The following is a 23387-nucleotide window of genomic DNA, read 5'->3' on the forward strand; positions in this document are numbered from 1 at the left end:
TGTTAGAGGTCTCTCGCAAGCATCGCACCAATTCTGTCCTAATTCCATCATAGAAACGGTGTTGTGGGTGTTGATATGATGGTACCATCCTCCATTGTTGTTTCTAATGGAGTAAAAACGAAAACAACACCAACATAGCTTTTTGATGTTGTTATCAATCGTTCGGATCCGCACTTGCGCGTCCATCACGCAATATAAATCCATAGGATCTTCTAGTGTGTCGGTGATGTTGAGCAATCGGAGACCGATTCTCAAAGCATCATCACCTTCAGATGAATCAGCTACAACCCCTTCATCATCACCTTCACCATCCATGACCATCTCAAACTCCATCATATCACCATCTTCGTCGCTTTCGTTAGCCTCGTTAACCTCATTTTCATCTTCGTCGACTCCAGGGTCAATCTCCTCTTCATCAACTCCAACACGTTCTTCAGCTATCACTTCCTCTAGCGAAATGTTGGCATCCTCATCATCTGACTCGTCTATCCAATTATTTGCATCAACAGCAGATATTCTATTCAATGCAGCAACTATTTTTTCAGTATTCATCTTGACGTTTTCTCACAGTTGCAGAGTGAATGTTCGCAAGTCGACATATATAATTGTATAGGTATTGGTGGTGGTAGTGGTACGACTCCCCCTCATTACTTGATTTGTTTTGAGTGAGAGAGAAAGATATAGCATCTCAAAACATAAGTTGGTAAGATGAAGTCATGCTTGTAAGAAGGAAAAGTTCTCTCATAGGGTGTTAATTTGTATAAATGGAGAATGTCGGTATAAGAGAGAGCAGTCAGAGTTTCTATAAGTCATTTCTTAATATTTCTAATCGAATTAGTAAAATGCCATTTCCAAAAGAGTGGAATGGAGAACCAAAAGTGTGCGTCTATCCAATGATGATTGCGGGGGCTATTGTGTGCTACTTTTGCCAAATAAGTAGACCTAAGGAAACAATTAATCCATGCACTGGTATGTGCAGTGATTGTGTGTCGCGGATTCAGCTATCGCCTCCATCTCATCCACTGAAGCGAACAAAATCAGAATATCGTCCACAACAGTTACAGTGCCTGAAGTTTTCCGAACCTATAATAGAATAATATGGGTATTTGTAGAAATATTTGTAGTACCTGTGCCGCTGTTCCAGCTCCGTTGCAACGTTGTTTGCGTTGCGATACATACTCACTGTATTGTTGCAATCATGTATGCACTACATGTAGGAGTACTTGGGATCTATGTGGGAAGGTTGGTCAACTCTACCCCAATAGGACGATTCATTTTTTTCAATGTTGGTGTCTGACACACACACACATATATATATATATATATATATATATATATATATATATATATATATATATATATAAAATCGAGAAAGGTTAATGCAGTCAAACTGCTGGAAAATAATTCCATTAAAATCAAAATATGAATAGATAAATACTTTCTGATCATTTCCATATTGATTTCAATTTAAGAGCCACCGGTAGACAGCTGTTTCAGTACTTTTCTGGTTTTTCACATTTTGTCTTCAATCGAAGACCACCCGCCCGGTACTGACGATGCCCAATAGGCTGAAACAGCTGTCTACCGGTGGCTCTTAAATTGAAATCAATATGGAAATGATCAGAAAGTATTTATCTATTCATATATATATATATATATATATATATATATATATATATATATATATATATATATATATATATATATATATATATATATATATATATATATATATATATATATACATATATATATATATATTTTGTTTTGAATTTATTAGTATTCTTTCCTCACATTTTAAAAATGCATGCAATACAAAGCGTTCCTCTTGAATGACAAAGATTGTCACATGCGTGAATAGTTTAGTGGAAGAGCGCATGTGCCAGTTGATGAAAGAGCGCATGCGCTAGTTTATTTTCTTCTATAAAAGGTGAAGTATCAGTAACATCATCACCATTCCTATTCACATTCTATTGCTATCACATCTCAGACCTAAATGATCATTATCATGAGCTCTGTGCCGCTATTGATTGCTGAAGATGATTCACCACATGTTGATATCGATCACACTGATTTTGAAAATATTCCAGTATTACATTTATCGAGTCAAGATTCGATAAATGATTTTGATATTAACGACTTCGTTAACTTTGCAGATGTGCCGGAACCAAATGAGCAAATTGTTGTTGAAAATCCAATCGTTTCGCAATTATCACCACTCAAACACCCTTCATCCACCCTTCCTCTTGGTGTTGATAAGAAATCTAGAACAATCAAGAGGAAGGTTACTAATACATCTTCATCAATTGTCACTGACTTCAAAGAAAAGAAACAATCGGAAAGTGTTATGCGAAAGAAAAACCCATAACGAAAAGTGACAGATCGAAGAGGAAGCCAAAAGGTGTACCTGAAGAAATGAAGGATGATTTGAAAGCTGAATCGCTATCTTCTTTCACTCCACTACTTCGGTTTGAAGAAATGAAAAAGAAAGCAAAAATGCCGCCTTGTGAAGGTACAGATGGCTATTTCTGAACTTGAAAAGAGTGAGCGTGCTAATAATGTTAATAAGGAAACTCTTCAAGCATTAGATGCCAAGATTGCATTAGCGAAGGTTGAATTGGCTAAAATGTGTAAAGATGCAGATGAACTCGGTTCAAAAATTGTGAAAGATAATCAATTCAATCAACGTTCGAGAATGCATGCTCAGGCAGAGCTTGAGGAGTCGACTCAACTTTATGAGACGGCATTATCAGTGAGAGATAATTGGCGACGGTGATTAGTTTTGGGAATGGTAATGTGTTTTCAATATCGTGAGTTTAAGAATATAAGCGGGAATGGAGTATACAATTAATTTGGTTTGGTATACACAGAACGTTGCCAATAGCTGGGGCAACGTTTACCGCTGCAATATTCTTCAATTCACATACTTATAATTGAAATGAAAACACTAATGCACTTTAACATTACTTCATTCATAAATATATGAGTAGATACATTCAAACCATATTTGATTCATCAATCAAAGAATTTTGTTCGCTAGGAAGGCCTAACCACTTCACATAAACTTTATTTTTTTTTCTCTTCAAACACCTTCTCAATCAGATATACGTCAGGATTTTCGGTTCGTAATAACTCTTCTTCGTAAAAAAATAATTTAATAGGTTGTTCATTCATATCTTCAAGATTATAGGTTGCGGGGGTGGTTTATTAATCTTAACAATCTTGAAGAGCTCCTTGGTGAAGTTAGCACTGTAAGACTTTTAGGAAATATTTCTATACTTGCTTATACGTACAATATCATTCAATTGGAATTTGGATTCACTTTGTTTTCCTCCAATTCCTTTGATACCTTTGAATTCCAATTTTGTTGTTGAATCAACATTGATGGGTGCCATACCTATTGTACGATGAACTTTATTGTTATATCTACTAGTTATAGTTGGAAGAATATCAAGCCATTTGTGGTAACCTCTCATCGAAAATTCCTTGTAGAGCCATGCCTTTATTGTACGAATCACTCTTTCTGCTGTAGTCGCCTTCTTTGTGCTAAATGTTGAATAATGATTGATATTATATTCTTGCATGAGAGATGAGAAGCTTCTATTAAAAAAATATTTTCCTTGATCGCTTTGTATATGTTTGGGGAAAAATTTTGCTTCCTTTAGTACATATTTCATTACATTAGTTATTGTACTACCTGTTTTATTTTCAACTGCTACAGTCCACAGATATTTTGAGTAACAATCAATCACTACAAGTATATTATGATGTACTGTTTGGAACCTTTGGTGTAGTAATGAATATTACTGGAGTTTTTTCCCAACACCAAATCGTTATTCCTCAACACATGTTTCGATCACCAAGTGATCATCTTCAAGAGGAAGATAAAACAGTTTTATCTTCCTCTTGTAGATGATCACTTGGTGATCGAAACACGTGTCGAGGTGCAAAACTAACGATATGGTGTTGGGAAAAAACTCCAGTAATATTCACTACAAGTATATATCGGTATCCTTTATTACTTTTTGCATGAAGTTGTAGTTCAACTAGATCTATTTGCCATAGATCTGCAAAACCTTCGATGGTGGTTATTCTTCTGGCGAAAATTACGTCTTGCAGGTCTATGTAATTCATTAACAACTTGTCGTTTGACATCACTTATTTCATTATTTATTCTATTTCATTATGACTGAAGAGAAAAAAAGTGATAATGTTACTGCATTGACTGATGAAGTGACAGTGATCATTATTTGTGGATATATTGATATATTATACTTTCTTCACGTAATTCTTCAATTATTGAAATTATTTCATTGTCATGTCCAGTATGCCCAGCTGACTTTGAAGCTACCAATTGTCGTAGGCGAACAACTAACTGTTTCGGTGAATTCCAGTACACATAATTTACAGGTTTAGAATTATATGTTTTCTCCATTTTCACTCGTTTGAGTGCTCCACCAATTTCACTTCTACTTCTTATTGGATATTGTGTTGAGTCTAATAGAGGTTTGATAACTCCACGAAATTTTTTAGAATTTGTCTTTTTAAAACCATTTTTCGGGTGATATTGTTTATATGGAGCATTCGTTATTTCCAATATTTTGGAATATACTTGACGTGTTTCTTCATTATCAACATCTTGCGGATTCTTCAAACAGATCATATCATACAAATCTGGACTACCTGCGCATTCATATTTTGTCACTTCATTAGCATCCCAAAATGAAATGTTTCCTTCTTTGAAAAGTACCACTAGACTTCCCATTTTCAGCTTTTGTGCAATAGGATCCATACGTACACCAAATGTTCCATCATATGCTGGATTTCTAGATTTCACATTATTCAAATGTTTCGCCAAAACATCTTCACGACTTTCATTCATATTAGGTGAGGAGTCATGATTAGAGGAATCGATGTGGGACGATGATGGTGTTTCGAATAGAGTTGTTCTCATATCGTCTTGAAGTGTGCTCGTGTCACTATTCACAGATGATACACCATCAAAAGATTGTTTTCTTCCTATTGGAGTACTCATGGGATAATTTGAAGTAGATTGAACAGATCCACGATTTGGTGATAACATTGATGATTTCGAAGTAGTGTTTGATGATAAAACATTCAATGGTTCCATTATGGGCTTGTACAATTTTTCAAGTGTCGTACGATTTTCAATATTATTATTCTTGATAGAGTTGAATTTCTGCCTGACAGCTTCTGTCATCTCTACTAGTTGACGTTTCGAATTCATTTCATTTTATTTCATTTTCAGAATCATTTTTTGTATTCATAATGCCCTTTTCAAATTATAGCTCAATTCGCTGATGAAGTGACCTCTACAATATTCAGTGATCGAATAAATTTGAATAACAAGATCATGGATATATAAAACTATCGAATCCTTTACGATATCTACCTTCATCTATTTTTCTGTCCTTATCAATGACTAGAAATCCATATTGGTCCTCCCAGCATTTAACACATATCAATTGGAATTGTTTGAATGTTACATCGAGTGATACATGATCTGAATAAATGTGGTGTGAATTCATCTCATCTTGTTTGAACATTATGATGAAATTGGTATTGTCACGCACTAATTATTTGGGTACCCGTGAATATGTGTGCGATAAAAACAATCAACATCCTTATGACGTCCCATACAGAAATATGATCTAATAATATCCTGCTTTTCACATATCACATCATCAAAAATGAAAACAGAATTAGGCTTAGCGTCGAAGGGTTCCACTATTTCTGCATTATTGCTGAATGTATAAAAACCTAATCCTTTTAAAGGTTCCAAAACATTTTGCAATACTGATATTTAGGTTGATTAAGTAATTTCGAATAGAGATACACATTTCTAAATCTCTGTCCTAGTGTATGTGTCAATAGCGATATCATTGCATTCGTCTTTCCACAATTTGAAGGTCCTATTATGAGTCCTCGAACTGATGATGGAAGTAGTGGACCATGTCTGAATACCCTTTGTCCATTCAATCCACACCCAAATTTCTCATCTAGATTATCTACAACAAACTTTTCTTTCTGTTTCACAATGAGCATCGTGCCGTGATTGGAGACTATATAAATGTTATTAGCTTATTCATTTCAATGTAAATCATCAAACAATACGGACGTATTGAAAGTGATCGTGAAATTGAAAGAGGTTGTGGTTTTGTTAATGATTTAATAAACAAACTTCCTTTCGAATCACATCCACCCGGAGGTTATCAATACTGTGGACCAGGTACAATACTGAAACAACGTTTAGCTCGCAACGATCCTGGAATCAATAAATTAGATATTGAATGCGAAAAACACGATATTCAATATTCTAAGCATTAATCCGATCTTGCAGCAAGACATTTAGCCGACAAAGAAGTTGAATACAGCGCTTGGGATAGGGTTAAATCGAAGGACGCGAGTATTGGGGAAAGAACAGCTGCATTACTTGTCACCAACATTATGAAAGCAAAAAGACATATGGGCATGAGTTGTAGCACCAATAAGAAAAAAGTAAGAGAAAACAAACGAAAAAAAAAATAAAATTAGAAAAGTTGCATTTGGTGCTGAGATAGTTCATAAAGTGCGAAATGTGTTGAAGAAAGCTGGTGGGGATCAATTTGTGATAAATAATAGTAAAAAAGCTATCACTGTGACATTGCAGGCGACACGTTAATACCTCAAAACTGCCGGTGGAAAGAAGAAAATTCGCACACCTCGCATAATTCCTGTTCCCAAGATCGGTGGACTTTTGCCTTTGATACTAATTTTTGCTGGACTATCTGCACTAGGGAGTTTAGCGGGAGCCACTGCTGGTATTACTGAGGCCGTGAATTCAGCAAAAGCCAGCAGAGCGGCTTTAATGGAAGCCAATTGCCACAATGAATCCATGTAGCATAAAAAATGTATCATTTGGACAATCATATGTTGACACATTATTGACATCTGGCTGGGGACTTTCACAATTGAAACTAAATATCTTGGATACAAACAGTCATGTATTTAGTGGAAAACTACCATTGAAATATTTGATGGGTTTTGCTGAAGATTACAACAAAAGTATGTTGAATGCTAAACAGGAATTGATTTTGATTATCGCTCGATCATTCAAAAACTCATATAAAGGTGAGGTTGGTGCTGATTTGGAAATGAATGAGATAATAAAATAAGACATATTGTACCAGATGATAAAGACAAGCTCAAACTTTTGAGTAGAATGAACAAAAACGGTCTGAATGCCAAAATCAAGTTGGCTTGTCGAATGTGGGACTTCTATGAACTACCATCCTTACGTGGGACTTCTTCAGACATATGGGCCATCAAAACAACCAACGCTCTGGAAACTCCTCGTTTTGTAATCATCGCATTTCAAAGTACTACCACATCTGAAGTTTATTCATATGAGCGTTGTAATTTGAATTTCGATAAAAAAACTTGATGCTCCTGCTTATTATGCTTTTGAGAGTTTCCAGCGAAGTTACTATGATGAAGATATGAGTGAACCTCTAATGGACATTGGACAATTTAGAGAGAATCCACTATTCATCATCGATTGTTCCCATCAACCGAATGCAACAAAATCATCAACTATTGATATAAAGATTGAGTTTGAGACGAGGAAGATCAAGTTTCCAGACAATACTAAAGTATATGCATCAATTTTGCATGATACAGTTTCAACATACAATGCATTGTATGCATTGTATGCAGTTCATAGCAGATATTGACACTTTTTAAATAATTTTTCCACTGTATCATGTACTATTTTATGATCTTTTTTTTATTTGTAACTGTCTTATATCATGTATTGTATTTTTTCTCAACAATTCATATATATCATATTTATTGTTTTGTAATCATTTTCAATTGTATATAATGGGATTTAAATAAATAAAACATGAAAATAATGAAAAGTTTTTTATTTGACATCATTTATGATTTACAGGAACATACAGACTATCTAAAATAACTTTTTTCTCATAGTCATCATTTTCGCAACCATCTTCAATTTCCTCTCGATTTTCATCATTCAATTCAAAGTGATGAATAATCCATTCTGGCAAGTATGGTTGGAGGCTATGCAGGAATCTTCTCAGGTTCAGTTCAATCATAACCCCACAAAGTTGCCACAATTCCAATTCATTATCCAAAAATGTGTTACAAACTTCTGCACCTCTCCGATAGTTCTCAGCATCAAGAAGACATAATTCGATTTGTTTTTCATCATAGCATACACTCATATCATAAATGTTTGCATGGTCGGCTCCATCACCCAACACCTCCAATTTAGACGACATATGTTGAACCGATGATTTGTGATCTACAACATCGAACCAATCTTGACTCGCATACTACATCCACATCTTTGAATGGTGGAGCTGAAATCGAATAAAAAAAAACAATAAGCAACCTCCAACTTGTTTCCATGATATAATACTCATATTCCCATTTTACTTTTAGTTATAAAGTGAGTGTATTCAACTAAGTCAGTAATGTTTATATCTCCATATAATTATCATCTATTATATGAATATTATCGAAACAAAAATAAATTCACTATAATTACTATTATTACTCAATCATATTGAATTTGACTAGACATCGCGTTTTCATGTCAGCAAAACTTTGTGGGATCTGTCCTAAATACGTCATCGTATATTTACCACCCGATGAGTTGATACAAGTTATATCGTCATCACTGAATTGCAATGAAATACGTTTTGGTAACCATGTTTTGAATAATGTATCATTGCTCACATCTTCCAAATTAATAAAATTGATTTACCAAACCCTGTAGAATGAGTTGGCATATTTTTAATTATGTACACTCCATCAATTGGCAATGATGATAAGGTCTTTTGCTCTAGTATCTCAATCTCTAGTACAATCGAATTATTGATTTTATTCAAGTCTACTTTTGAAACGGACATACATATTTGATGGAAATATGTATGAAAATATAAACAATTTCCAACAGACAAATACACTCACCGTCTTCCTTCTATTACGAACTGACTAACACTCTACCAATTGGTAACTGCTGCAGATATATTCGTCTACTGATTTCATAGTGTGCCAGGCATTTCTTTTATATTAAACAGTGCGAGTCACCCCAACCATGAAACCGTGAAAGGTTCACATTGCTAGTTGCTACCCACTAGAGATGCCTGACGTCACAGCTTAGCCCACCTCCCAGCTGGAAGCGATAACAGATGTCGATACGAACAGGCAGTGGTCGTTGCGCTCTCGTAGAGGGCAGATGTTATAACAGTTCTTGGCTGCCTGCGTGTCACCATCGATAGCGAGGCTAGAGCGATGCTTTACGTCACAGACTCCACCGCATCAAGAGAGGTGAGGGCAGACCGATGAATACGCATTACTCAGCCACAGGTCGTGCAGTGAACATCCCGCTCTCTTAACGTTGAACGGTTACTGCTGTGACGTCACACCACTACTAACTTGGTGGCCTCACACCGATGGAACATTCATTACTTGGAGGATCTTCGAAGTATGCAGACGTATGTTTGTACATAGACGAGCACATGATGAAACCCTGTAGCGTGCATTCACACACACACACACACACACACACCAACCAAATGTGATTACGTCATTATTTCACACACACAAAATCTCATATGAAAAAAATTCTGAATGATCCATGCACTAGATACTTCAAGGTCACATCGCCTTGATGTTACTAAATAACAAAAAAAACAATTAATACGTCATAGTGGTGGGGGGAAGCTCAGAACCGGCTCAAATCTCCTACTAGTATGAAACAATTTCTGAGAAATGTATACGGTTTAGGAGAATCCTACGATAATAGAACTTATACATTAGAAAGCCATGAAGGTCTACAAGACTTTCATCTTAGAAAGCCGTGAAGATAATGTATAGAAGCGGTATGCAGCATACAACGAGTCAAAAAGCATTGGACATTTGTACACAAAGGTCTACTGTGATTCTCCAACTCATACAGGGAGTACAGTACAGGGATACAGTCATATCGATAAATACTATCTTTTGAAATCATTTTCTCGAATACTAGATGATTTAGCCGAGCATGGCCAACCAAAATTATATTTTTTCAAATGGAACACTCAGTATTAGAATAAGTTATTCAATTTCATATTTTTTTAGCTTTCTAATGAATTTTGGTTTTTGAATTTCCACTGGGGCATTGCCAAGTTATTCAAGAAAAACCTTTTTTGCAGACCATATTTTTTTAATTCACCACCCGCATGTTCGTTCGTATAATTCAATGTTTATATTAAAGTAGCTGTTTCAAGAAGTCTTTTTCTTTCAGATTTGTGTCTGAAAGTTACTTCTTTGCATGATCTACACATATATGTATTTAGTTACTCCTTTTAAAATAGATAACTTCCTTTCTTTCTTTGAAAAATTCCCACATTTTTTCTGTATCAAGATGGAATAGTAGAAAGCCAAAAACTTTCTTCCCCAAAAATTAGTCACTCCTAAAAATATAACCCTTCGAATTGAATATTTTTTCAATTCACCACCCGCATATTTACAGCAATTGAATTGATATTTTAGGAATGGTTAGTCAACATCATTATGATAATTGAATCTTAACTTTGGGAAACAATATATAGGGTGCTCGGTAAAACCGGTCAAGTTTCATTCATTTTCGAACAAACATAATTCAATTTTCATTTTTCATCAGATGTATACGCTAGCTTTGCTCAATGCGTTATTTGACAACATATATGCGGCTTCTTTGAATTTTCTCTTAACCAGTGTTCCTCCTTGTGGATGATATCATCTTGAGACCACTTGATGTTACATGATGGATTGAAACATGCTCTGCTATTCCTGATTTGCTGTATTTACCTACATCAGAGAATTGTCGGAAAGAATAAAAAGAATTAGATCCAAGTAAAACATTAGGACCTGCTTTAGATCTGGGAACACTATCCGTAGCAGCCTCACGAAAACCAAGCCACCAAACGTGGACTGCAATCCCAAGAATTGCATTTACCGGATAACCTGCTAGTGCGGAGAATCATACATCGGTGGAAATGAGAGGCAATTGAAAGTTCGCATTGTCGAGTACAAAAAATAGACCCAGCGAGGAGACACCAGCAAATCAGTAATAGCAGAGCATGTTTGGACTCGTCAACATAACATCAAGTGGTCTCAGGCTGTTGTCTAACAACGCATTTAGCCATGATAGCCTAGAGATACGGAACATATGGAAACCTATAATCAAGCGGAACACGACCAACTCCGGCCAAACGGTCAACTCCCGCTAAAATGTATATAGGGTAGTCTATATAAAAAGCTAATAATAATGATGATACTCACGTCAGCAGCATTTAGCAGGTGTAGCAGCACCAGAAAACTAGGCGTAGTATAATGACCATAATTAGAGAACATTGTGCAATAGGTGGTGGAAGAGTTGACGTTTACTAAAGTTGAACAAATGCATTCGATATTTTAGACTAACAAAATTTGGATTATGCACAGATTCATTGATAAAATAGGTTTCATAACATTCATGAAGATGAAAACCTGTAAAACAAATCAGTGCCTCATTTCATCAATTAAAAAAATTACCCAAAAATAACAATTCCATTAAAGAGAAAACTTAAATTACAGAAAAATAACATACGGACCACAACCAAAAATATAAAAAAATTGGAATATTAATTAATGCTAAAAAATTCAAAAAATTAACAAAAAATGAAAAATAAAAAAAAATTAAAGGATTCCAAACCAAGTTACGTCACGACGTTTCGATTGTTAGTATCCACAATCAGCTTCGGGTGATAATGTTCAGCTTCTATTTATATTTCAATTTTTTATTTTTCGGTTGTTATTTCTTTGTAATTTCAGGTTTCTGTTTAATAAAATTTTTATTTTCGATTATTCTTTTTAATTTTTTTTTTCAGGAATTTCAAATCAATTTATATTATATTAGACAATATAAGTCTGAACTGATGAAATACAACACGAAACATTGTCAACCCCATTCAAACAAATTAGTGCCTACATTGAATAAGGTTTAGGTTGAATGTGGATCGCTAAGGGACTGAGAGATTTCATTCCACATGACCCATCAAAGTTGTTATATTTGCCGATCGAATTGGATTGTTCAAAAATTCTTAAAGATATATCGGACTGACACACGTCGATTAGAGTACAATTGGGAGAAGAGCACAGTAAGTCATAAAATACAAGTCATCAATCACACATATAAAATAAAAACCTTTCTACACAAGAAATTTTGTCTTTGTTATTAATTATTCAATTCCTAATAGAATTAGTGTTGTGGAAATGAATCGCCAAAAGTTATCATTAATTTTTTATTTTCAATTCATCCCACTTCATATGGTAACGTACTATTCAAACAACTCAACTTTTATTTCTTAGTAGTTGGACTTATCGAAAAATTCAGACAAATAAATATAAAAATGATGAAAGTGAATTTCCTCAAGTTAAAAAAAGGGGACACCCGGGTTTGAACCGGGGACCTCTCGATCTGCAGTCGAATGCTCTACCACTGAGCTATATCCCCTATGATGATAGAAATTTGATCACGATCCATAGATTATATACACGAAAGAAATATACTTCATTTGATTTGAAAGGGTTATATTTTTAGGAGTGATTAATTTTTTGGGAAAGAAAGTTTTTGGCTTTCTACTACTCCATCTGATACAAAAAAAATGGATGAGAGAATCTTCCAAAGATACCAGTTAGGGTGACAGTGTTCCATGTGAGTACAATTTATTACCATTCATTCAAAGTAGAACTCATGTGAATGATATCTGATTCTTATTCCTCCACAAATGTTCGATATACAAACTGAATAGAGAAAAGTATCTTCTGTATAATTCAGTGTTCATATAGAAGTATTTGTTTCGAAAGAATTTTTTTTCTTTCGTGTAATTCAATGTTTATATGAAAGTAGCTGTTTCAGGAAGACTTTCTTTCAGTTTGTGTCTGATAGTTACTTCTTTGCATGATCTACACATCCATGTATAGAGTTACTTATTTTCAAATTGATTAATCCTTCCTTTCTTTGGAAGATTCTCTCATCCATTTTTTTTGTATCAGATGGAGTAGTAGAAAGCCAAAAACTTTCTTTCCCAAAAAATATACTTCAATAATAATTTTACAAGCATTATATGGAAAAAAAACGGATCCTTGAAAAATGTAAACTCCTTCACGTAAGGTTGATACGGAAGCGCAGAAAACCACATATTTTTATTATTTGTTTGTTGGGAATTACGACCACAGCAGAATACATTAGTGTAAAGTTAGCCACAGTTTCCTGGACACACTTTCTGACGTAGGAAAAATTGTATGCGGGATAGAGAAGCAAACGCGGGCGGTGATGTCAGATTTTCTATTTTTTCTATTTCTGACGATTGAAATTCTTCCAGTGAATAACGTTAACCTACGAGAAGACCATGTTTCTGATACAATATTCAACATGAAGTCATACAAATCCGTGAGGAGACTATCGATAATCTACCCAAATGATTTCGAATGTCAAAAATTCTCATATTTCTCGAATAGGAAGACATACAAATGATTATATAATATAATGAGGGTCAAAACAATGTGTATGACCGTAATAGACATACAACTGACGACATACAGATGAAATCAATCAACACAATTTGTTTGGCCGTAATAAGCATGGACGTAGAAAAATAAATGGACTCAGTTATTTACCTCATTAAATGAAGCCGGTGAATGGGAGCATTCTAAGATCACGATGTGGATGGTGCCATATTGAATCCGTGATAATTCTTTAATATCACCAATGCTGTGCGGAACTTCAAAACTAACAAATTACATTCAACAGCATGAAGTTATGACCTCTATCATGAGGTTAAAATAGACATCAAACATTTCAGAACCTAAACTAGTGCCACATTCACTTCGAAAATATTTATCATTACCATATAAATCGGCACAGTTCATTACAAGTGAACTCGTGGCAACACTGTCGAATTTTTCGTTTGGAAGCCTACTACCTGCCTTGCAGTGATGCCAATTTGCCAGTAATTACTGCATTTGCAGGTAATCCGATTATTCAGAAACTAAAATGCAGTAATAAAGATATGCAAGGAATTTGTAAGGACTTTCGATATTCTGCAAGGATTTTGGATATCTCTCTTTATATTGATATATTTAGTGAGAGAGAGAGAGAGGGGGAAAGAGAAACAGTTGATTGAATGGAATAATTACATCGGCGACAGGTTGGTATGCATTTTGTACAATTCCCATTGGCAACACTGCTGCCTTGTTCTGTTTGTCTATGTTATCCTCGAGTGTTTACTGTTTCCCTCCACTTCGTGTTGACATAGTTTGGTTTGTGATATTTATTGAAAATAGTGAATTTGTTACTGTGATTGGTTTATATATATGTCGTTAAATAATGGATAGAAGCTAATAATGGTGCCTTACTGTTGGGTTTTCAAGCAATCCCAATGTTCGAACCAAAAATTGACCTTACACAGGTGAGTGAATACAGGTTTTTGCTCATAGGCGTCACAATGAGTTTCTAATTGCTATAGATAGGTACTTCAAAATGAAACCGAAATTCATTTTGCATGGCACGCAGTGAAATGCAATGTTTTCAGATGAAAACATTTTAAATATACACATTCTAATAATTTCTATCTACACGTATTAATGAATAAAGAGCAAAAATTTTCAGATTTCCAACTGATGCCAATGAAAGAGCAGTTTGGTTTGAGAATTTGGGATTGAAGCAATGCCCCGAAAATACTCTGAAGTATGCAAGAATTTGTTCCGTTCATATTGAGGGAGAAGCGTTTGAAGTGAAACCCAGTGGAAAAATATTCCTGAAAAAAGGTGCCCGTCCTTCTTTTGATCAAGAGTATATTCCTCCAACTTCAAGGTATAGCAATCATTCAACAGTTATCATTTTCTAACAATATTTTTTTCGTAACATTAATTAACTTTTTTCAGAAAGGATGACTTATCTACAGATTCAACAAATACAGCTTCAGAAAACAATTTTTTGGAAGTTGACAAGTCTATTGATGGCCCTCCACTAAAGAGGTAAGATCAAATCCAGGTGGTGTAACATGATTGAGGCTCATTTTTATAACTATTTCTGCTCCTGGTATTGTGCTAAAAATCAAATAATGATTTTTTATGCTCACGGAATTTTGTACTCTTAGTGCTAAAAAAAATATCAAAGGCAAACTGAATTGGTTTCAATGTTTCCTGTGGGATTTTGAAACTAATAGTGTTTTCCATTTAGAAATTGGCCCAATCTGAGTATTCTATAATTTTTAGATTAAGAAGCAATGTGCAGACTCATCGGACCGAAATATCTCATACTCGGACTCCAGAAATGGGCACACATTCAAGAGGAGGCATTGACTGCATCAGAAACTGAACTAATCCATAACTTAGTCACAGAAAAGGAAACAGACTCGCCCACAAATTTGCAGAAGAGAAAGTAAGTGAAAAATAATCTAACACAGAAATAGTTTTAAGAAGTTATCACAAGCAATGGGTTAGCTGTATTTGTAAGCTAATTTTAACGACGATTCCCAAATCTGTATCCGTCAATAGTAACAATATGCGTTCAATAATAATAATAATGATTTTAGTTCATTTTGATATTTTAGGCCAGTATTTTTCTGCTTGTCATTTCAATGTAAATTAATTATTATTGATATTTATAGTCTAATCTTATAGTTTTCCAGAATATTCAGAATTCATGTTCTTTGACATGTGCATGCTTGTGAATACAAATAACAGCTTGAACATTATTATTATTATTCTTTATTAATCCCAAGAAACATGAACGATGTTCATACTAGGGAAATAATACTAAATTAATAAACATCAATATAACAATTTAAAAAAAAGATGAATAGTTTTTGAAAAAAAAATGAATTTTATTTATATTCATTTCAGAGCTCCTGATGACCTAGCTACCAGTGATTTTTCAACTCCTCGTAAGATCAGAAAAAATCTAAAAACAATGAGAAAAATCTTGACAGGCCAGAAAACTAAAATTAGAACTTTACAACAGTCAGTGCGGAGACTGCGGTGCCAGGTGACAAACTTGAATTCACTGATAAACCATTTGAATGCTAAATCTTTGGTCCGTGAAGATAGTGAAAGTTCATTGAGAGTGAGTTAATAAGGTTTCAATCCGTTTCACCACCACAACAAATTGTATGAAAATTATAGATTTTTGTAGAGTTGATTGCTCATGAACTTCTTTGCCGAGCAGAAAATATGGTAATGATAATGAAATAGTCATCTTTGATGTCATAAGGAAGTGATTGAAAAATTTTCGGTGCTATAATATGTAGCGCATTATGGGATATATTGGGTTTTGTGTTTATGTTTTTCTATACACTTCATTTCAAGTAGCATTATGGGTATAGTTTAAACATATACAAAAACTCCTTTTTTTCCACTAACTCTAAAACTTTTATTTTGTTTATCATCTCAACAATCTGTGGAGGAATTGAAACAAAAGTTTTCTTTTATGAATAATCGACTCATTCTGAGAAGTTGAAAGTTCCAGCAACTTACTATTTTATGTTCTTTTGAATTCATACATACTGGATTATGACAAATCATGTAATAACAACTTTTTGATCTTCAAAGATATCTAGCATATTTTTTGTTGCAGGCTTCTATGTCAGAGTCAAGATCTGAACTTTTCAAAAGGATGCTTAAGTGTCCCAGAACTCAAAAATATACACCAGCACTTAGATCATTTGCTCTAACTCTGAGCTTTTATTCTACTAAGGCATATAATTATGTTAGGACGACATTCAATAATTCTTCGCCGCACCCGAAAACTTTATCAAAATGATACCAATCAGTTGATGGTGCTCCTGGGTGAACAAAAAAGCGTTAACAGCATTGAAACTGAAAGTTGATGCAGCTAAACAAAAAAAAAGTGATATTATTTATAATTCAATTTTTGATGAAATGTCCATTCGAAAACAAGTTAAATGGACTGGCAAAAAGTTTTGTGGGTATGTAGATATTGGTACTGATTTGGATAGCGATCAACTTCCTGAAGCTAAAGAAGTGTTGGTGTGTATGCTAGTTTGTTTGAACAGTTGTTGGAAAACACCTGTTGGATATTTTCTATTAGATGGTCTTTAGAGTTGGTTGATGAAACTGGGGTAATTGTGTCCTCTATAACATTTGATGGTACTGCAGCCAATTTCAAGATGGCTTCAATTCTGGGAGCAGATTTCAATGTTTCACCAATGAAAACTCATTTTAATCATCCTGGAAAAGGTATATTTATTTCTAGATCCATGTCATATGATAAAATCGGTAAGAAATTGTTTGGGATCTTATAAAAACTTGCAAGACTCTGATAAAAATCAAGTGAGTTGGGATTATTTTGACAAATTAGTTAACATTCAATATAATGAGGGGTTACATGCTGCAACAAAACTGCGAAAACGTCACATACTGTGGACTAGAGAAAAAATGAAAGTCAAAATCGCCACACAAACGCTAAGTAAAAGTGTAGCAGATTCTTTGATATATCTATGTAAAGATTTATTACTGCCTGAATTCCAAGGAACGGAAGCAACTGCATTGTTCGCCCGTTACTTCAATGATTTATTTGACATTTTCAATGCAAAAAATAGATTTGCTAAATATAATTATAAAAAACCTTTGTCTCCTGTAACGAGTAAGCAATTTTTCGACTATCTTGACATTATTAAGGAATATATATTGCATCTGTCTACAGAAAAAGTTGAGGTATTGAAATCAAAGAGAAAAACTGGTTTTTTAGGATTTCTTATTTGTATAGAGAGCCTCAAAGGCCTTTACAAATCTTATGTCAAATCCGGAAAACTGAAATATATTCTAACTTATAAATTATCCCAGGATCATGTTGAATTGTTCTTTGGAGCAGTTAGAGGTCGTGGGGGATTCAATAACAATCCAACTTATCCAGCTTATGAAAGGTTGATAGTTCATTCAGAAATAAAAGCTGGAGATACGGCAAATTCTTTGAACTTATAGGCAGTCTCGATATTATTTTGTAACAGTGGTCGAGTTACCATCAGTGAGAATGGGGAAGATCTTTCTTCGACTACTGACCAAACAATATTTGAGAATAAACTGAGTGAAGACATACGAGCGTTGGATTTTCTCCATTTTTCTGCTTTGTGTTTAACAGATTATGTTAATGATATTGTCTGTTATATGGCGGGTTATGTATCGAGGAGCCTGGAAAATATTGTTTCATGTTTTAAATGTAAGTCACTTTTATTTGATGAAAATGATGAGACTACCTCTACACTGCTTATAAGAAAGGAATATCGAAACCTCAGTAAAGCATCAAAGTTAGTAGATTTTTTCAGATTTTTCCATAAAACTAACAACATATTCAGTAATAGAATAAAAAACCTAATGAATGTTTTGGTGAATAATACTCTGAAAAACATGCCACCAAAAATATATGATTATTTTGGTGATCACTTGTATGATGAAGATGCCATTGGTGGTCATTCATTGCAGCTATTGCAACTAATTTCAAATAAATATTTCAACATTAGAATTCTTCATGAAACATCCTCTAAATTAGATTCATCAACAAAACAAGTTAGGAGTATATTGACAAAAACTGCTTTTTTTCGAAATCAATAAAACTCTTAGAAACTTCGGAGAAGATGAAAACCCAAACACCAAACTGGAATCACTCGCACTTGACGCCCGTTTCACTAACCAAGTTAGCGCTAACTTGATTAGCGAAACGTATGTAGAGTGCGAGATTCCAGTTTGGTGTTTGGGTTTTCATCTTCTTCGAAGTTTCTAATTTCAAACAACTATTTCTGAAAAATATTTCCATTCATATTATTGAGTGGGTTATTTATCAAAATTATTGGGTAGTTGTTTCAATATGATTATATAATACTATATAATTGTAAAAGGTTAATTTTTAATTGACTAGTTTCAATTGTGAACCGACACTATTTTTCATATAATATTATTCGGTATGGATTCATGGATATATTTATATTTGGTTCCTTCTCAAATTGTAATAATTTTTTTTATTGTTGTTATTGTTGTTCATTTTTTATTGTTTTATTTGTTTCATTACAGTTATTCTTGAAACTCGAGTTGTTCAATTTACAATCCTACCTCAGAACAAGAAAAAGATACCATCTGAGATGCAAACAATGACTTTCTCTTCGTGCAGGAAGCCGAATTCAAGCTTTTTCGAGAGCCTTATGAAGTTGATATACTTGCAAAATATATCTGGTGATAGCACAAAAATAATAGTTGATGTAAAATCTAACAATGAGTTTTGATTTCAAAGAGAGGCAATGACACTTTTGATGATTTTCGTTGTTAGAGAGAGAAAGTCTGCTACGACAAAATAATGGTGGGTTAAAAAAATTAGACAGTCAAATGGTAAATTCAATCAAAAGGTGAATATTATCTTCTTACTAATTACTTTAGTAACCCATCTACTCTTAAAATTATAAAGAAATACCGTTTTGTGATTGTCATTTTGTACCTTCAGTATGATAGAACTAGAATAGATCAAAATACTCAATTAAAACATTGTTCCTTTTTCCTATTTTTTTATTTATCAATTTTCAACAGTTTTTTAAAATAACCGACTTTTTCGAGAAATTATATTTATTTCGAATACAATGAAGTTTTCCTGTAATTTATATCGGAAATATCTATGATCTCTAACAATAATTGATGAATAGATCTCTGAAGTTTTCATAAGTATATAACTTTATGCATATTTTCGTTTACCCGCTCGCCACCGAACCGAGCGGCTTCAAAACATTCTGTGTTGAAGGTATTGGTTTGCTGAGTCCATTTATTTTTCTACGTCCATGGTAATAAGCGAGGAAAAAAAATAATGTCTGACAAAACTTCAACTAAAGTACCCGAAATATTCCGAGTGGCAGAAATTATTGAGCTACGTGTGAAAAAAGACATATGGAATGTCATATATACAGGGTCAAATCAATTTGTTTGGCTGTAATAGGCGAGGAAAAAAATAATTTCTCAACGAGACCATCAGTAAAGTAACAGAAATATTTCGAGTGCCAAGAATGTTTGTATTTCGCAGAACATACAGATGAAATTATATACAGGGTCGAAACAATTTATTTGGCCGTAATAGGCGAGGAAAAAAATAATGTCTGATAAGACTTCAACTAAAGTACCTACCCGAAATATTCCGAGTGCCAAAAAATATTGAGCTACATGTGAAAGAAAACATATGGAATTTCATTTATACAGAGTCGAAACAATTTGTTTGGCCGTAATAGGCGAGGAAAAAATAATGTCTGACAAAACTTCAACTAAAGTACTCGAAATATTCCGAGTGCCAAAAGTTATTGAGCTACATGTGGAAGGAAACATATGGAATGTCATATATCTGTATATATGAATTGACTCTGTAGTCAATTCAATTTGTTTGGCCGTAATAGGCGAGGAAAAAAATAATTTCTCAACAAGACCATCAGTAAACGTACAGAAATATTTCGAGTGTCAAGAATTTTTGTATTTCGCAAAACTGAAAACATTGAGATGAAATTATATACAGGGTCAAATGAATTTGTTTGACCGTAAAAGGCGAGGCAAAAAATAATTTCTCAACAAGACCATATAAAATTAGTTTCACAATATTGCCTATCTGAATATATTTACAATGTGTCTTTTTGTAGTAATCAGTAAACCCAACAACATTATTTCAACAAGCTATATAGTATGCTATTTGGTATTGGTCCGTTATCGTTATTCATAATATTATCATGTTTACTTATTTCTACACTCTCATAGGCATCTAGTTGCCTGTTGTTGTTAACTTGTCTAACTAATCTTAAAGAACTGAAGTCTATGGAATGGTTTCGTTGCAAAATATGATGTGCGACTGCTGATTTTTCAGGTCTTCCATATTTTAAGTGTGCTATGTGTTCCTTATATCTCACTTTAATAGATCTTTTTGTCTGTCCATAATATTTTGCATCGCAGTCCTTACATTCAATTTCGTAAATTCCAGACTTTTCCGAATTCTCGACTTTGTCTTTTGGACTTCCCAAAAGGCTCTGCAGTGTATGACTTGTTTTAAAAACTACCTTCATACCTAGTTCCTTGAAAATCTTTACAAAGTTCTTCGTATATTGGTGGTGAACACGTAACAAACTAACTCGACTTTAGGGATAATGAAGATTTTGTTGAATTTCAAATAAGATCAAAAAATTCTGGAATTCAAATTATAATCAACACAACCGCAGTACATTCCAGAGTAATAGAATAGAAGGTGTTTTCAAAAGAATTATCGCAAAAACATTTCATAATATGAACGGACTTCATTATCGTCAGGTTTGAACAGACTTTACACTATTTATAAAATGCATTCAGCCAAGCTAGCGTAGATATACCCATCATATGAAAATCTATAATCAAGCGGAACACGACCAACTCCCGCCAAACGGTCAGCTCCGATCTTCCATTAAAACCGATGAAGCGGAAATAGGGAAAAGGGGATAGGTGAAATCGCTCAAATGACCTATAAATAGTCAGATCTCCCCACTTTCATGAGTGCTATGTCCGATATTAACTTCTGTTTCTATATCAAGACACTCAATAACTTTCATATTTGTATATATATATATATATCACCACGGAGGCAGCTATAGCTACCTGCGTGACATTTTGATAGTTTTCTTGTGAAAATAACGGCCATGGGAAATCCCTTGTCCCCCTACCTGGCAGACCTGTTCATGAGCAGATTCGAAATGGAAACTAAAGAAATGTCAAAGTATTTTCCTAGGATTTGGCTAAGGTATGTGGATGATATTTTCGCGGTATTCGATACCAAAAAATCGAATATCAAGGACTTTGTTTCCTTTTTAAATAATAGATGTCCAACAATAAAATTCACGTATGAATAAGGGACAACTACCATTTCTTGACGTTTGGGTAATGAGGAGCAAAGATGGAGGGTTAGAATACGATATATTTAGAAAAGAAACAAGCTCGTACAGGTATATTCCTAACAGTTCACATCACTGTGGATAGCACAAACGTGTTGGGTTGAATTTTTTGATGCATCGTCTTTTGACTTTCCCTCTAACACATAATAGGTTCACAAAAGAAAAACGTACAATACAGGAAATAGCAGCCACTAACGGTTTCCCGAGGGGTATTGTAGATGACATAATTAGGAAAAAGAAGTTTAGGTTAAGAATGAACGAAATCTCGACTTTCAGAAAGGACAAAAACTAAGATAAATACATCTCAGTCCATACCACCAATATACGAAGAACTTTGGAAAGATTTTCAAGGAACTAGGTATGAAGGTGGTTTTTAAAACAAAATATTATGGACAGACAAAAAGATCTATTAAAGTGAGATATAAGGAACACATAGCACACTTAAAATATGGAAGACCTGAAAAATCAGCAGTCGCCCATCATATCTCTCTGGGACAGACGACACACCATTATTAAATTTGGTCATCCCTTCTACTTCAACGTCATCCCCAAAATCTAGTACATTACCAAGAACCTTTGACAAAGACAACGTACCGCTGATGAATTCAGTAATCTCTTTTACCCTAACCTCGTCCCCCAAGTCTAGTACGACTTATGTTCAGACACCTGCAATTTATTATCTTCAGATCACCCACAAGCTCTGATTATTAAAATTTGCCCATCAGGAGAGATCGTTGATTTTCTCAATTTACAATTATGCCTAAGTCAAAATGTCTCCAAAGGTAGAAGATATACTATTGAATTTAAATACAAATATATCAATATACTTTTCTGGGCCTAAGGTATATAACTGTTTTTTCGAAACATTTTTTCTTTAGTATTTTTATGATAAAACTTGCCGTTTTTCTGAAAATCACTAAACACTCATTTTTTTACCTTTGACCTTGAAAATAATTTTTTCCATATCGGGGAAAGATAGGGAATTTTCAAATTTTATTTTTAATCATATTTTAAACAATCTCACTGATTTTCAGCTTGGTGGGAATGTCCAAATTGACCGGACTATATAACGTATTCAAGAAATATTTTATTGTGAAAATTTTCACTACAATATACAACACCGCAAAACTCATTTCACTGTACCAAGGTTTCTACATAATTATTGCTTTGTATAATGTGCCAATTTGGATAATATGTCCTTCTACCTTCTCCATGACTAAATAATTTCCCTGAGTTCAAGTATACAAAATAATCAATGGAAAATTTGAATATTAGAATACAAATTTCACAAAATCATTGAATGAACACGTAACAAACTAACTCGACTTTAGGGATAATGAAGATTTTGTTGAATTTCAAATAAGATCAAAAAATTCTGGAATTCAAATTATAATCAACACA

General features: G+C 33.9%; 1 protein-coding gene and 1 non-coding gene across 6 annotated transcripts; one reads left to right on the top strand and one right to left on the bottom strand.

Moving 5' to 3' along the window:
• Positions 1-12475: 12475 nt before the first annotated feature.
• Positions 12476-12547, bottom strand: TRNAC-GCA (transfer RNA cysteine (anticodon GCA)). The gene has a single exon. It is a non-coding gene; the product is annotated as a tRNA-Cys (tRNA).
• Positions 12548-14026: 1479 nt separating this feature from the next.
• LOC141482224 (uncharacterized) lies at positions 14027-19321 on the top strand. Of its 5 annotated transcripts, XM_074175217.1 has the most exons (6): positions 14862-14908; positions 14980-15072; positions 15313-15478; positions 15943-16162; positions 16673-17295; positions 19123-19321. In XM_074175217.1, the coding sequence occupies exons 3-5, from the start codon at positions 15324-15326 to the stop codon at positions 16856-16858; spliced, it is 561 nt and encodes a 186-aa protein (XP_074031318.1). In that variant the 5' UTR covers positions 14862-14908; positions 14980-15072; positions 15313-15323; the 3' UTR covers positions 16859-17295; positions 19123-19321. The 5 variants fall into 5 exon arrangements, with proteins under 5 accessions (XP_074031321.1, XP_074031319.1, XP_074031318.1 ...); XM_074175220.1 differs by lacking the exon at positions 19123-19321 and adding an exon at positions 14027-14504 and having other exon boundaries at positions 14705-14908; positions 15943-16811; XM_074175218.1 differs by lacking the exon at positions 19123-19321 and having other exon boundaries at positions 14771-14908; positions 14984-15072; positions 16673-18362.
• The last annotated feature ends 4066 nt before the right edge of the window (positions 19322-23387 follow it).

Source organism: Leptinotarsa decemlineata, unplaced genomic scaffold, assembly GCF_025532065.1.
Source record: "Leptinotarsa decemlineata unplaced genomic scaffold, Ldec_3_MD MMD2_tig00000882_RagTag_RagTag, whole genome shotgun sequence".
Taxonomy (NCBI): Eukaryota; Metazoa; Arthropoda; class Insecta; order Coleoptera; family Chrysomelidae; genus Leptinotarsa; species Leptinotarsa decemlineata.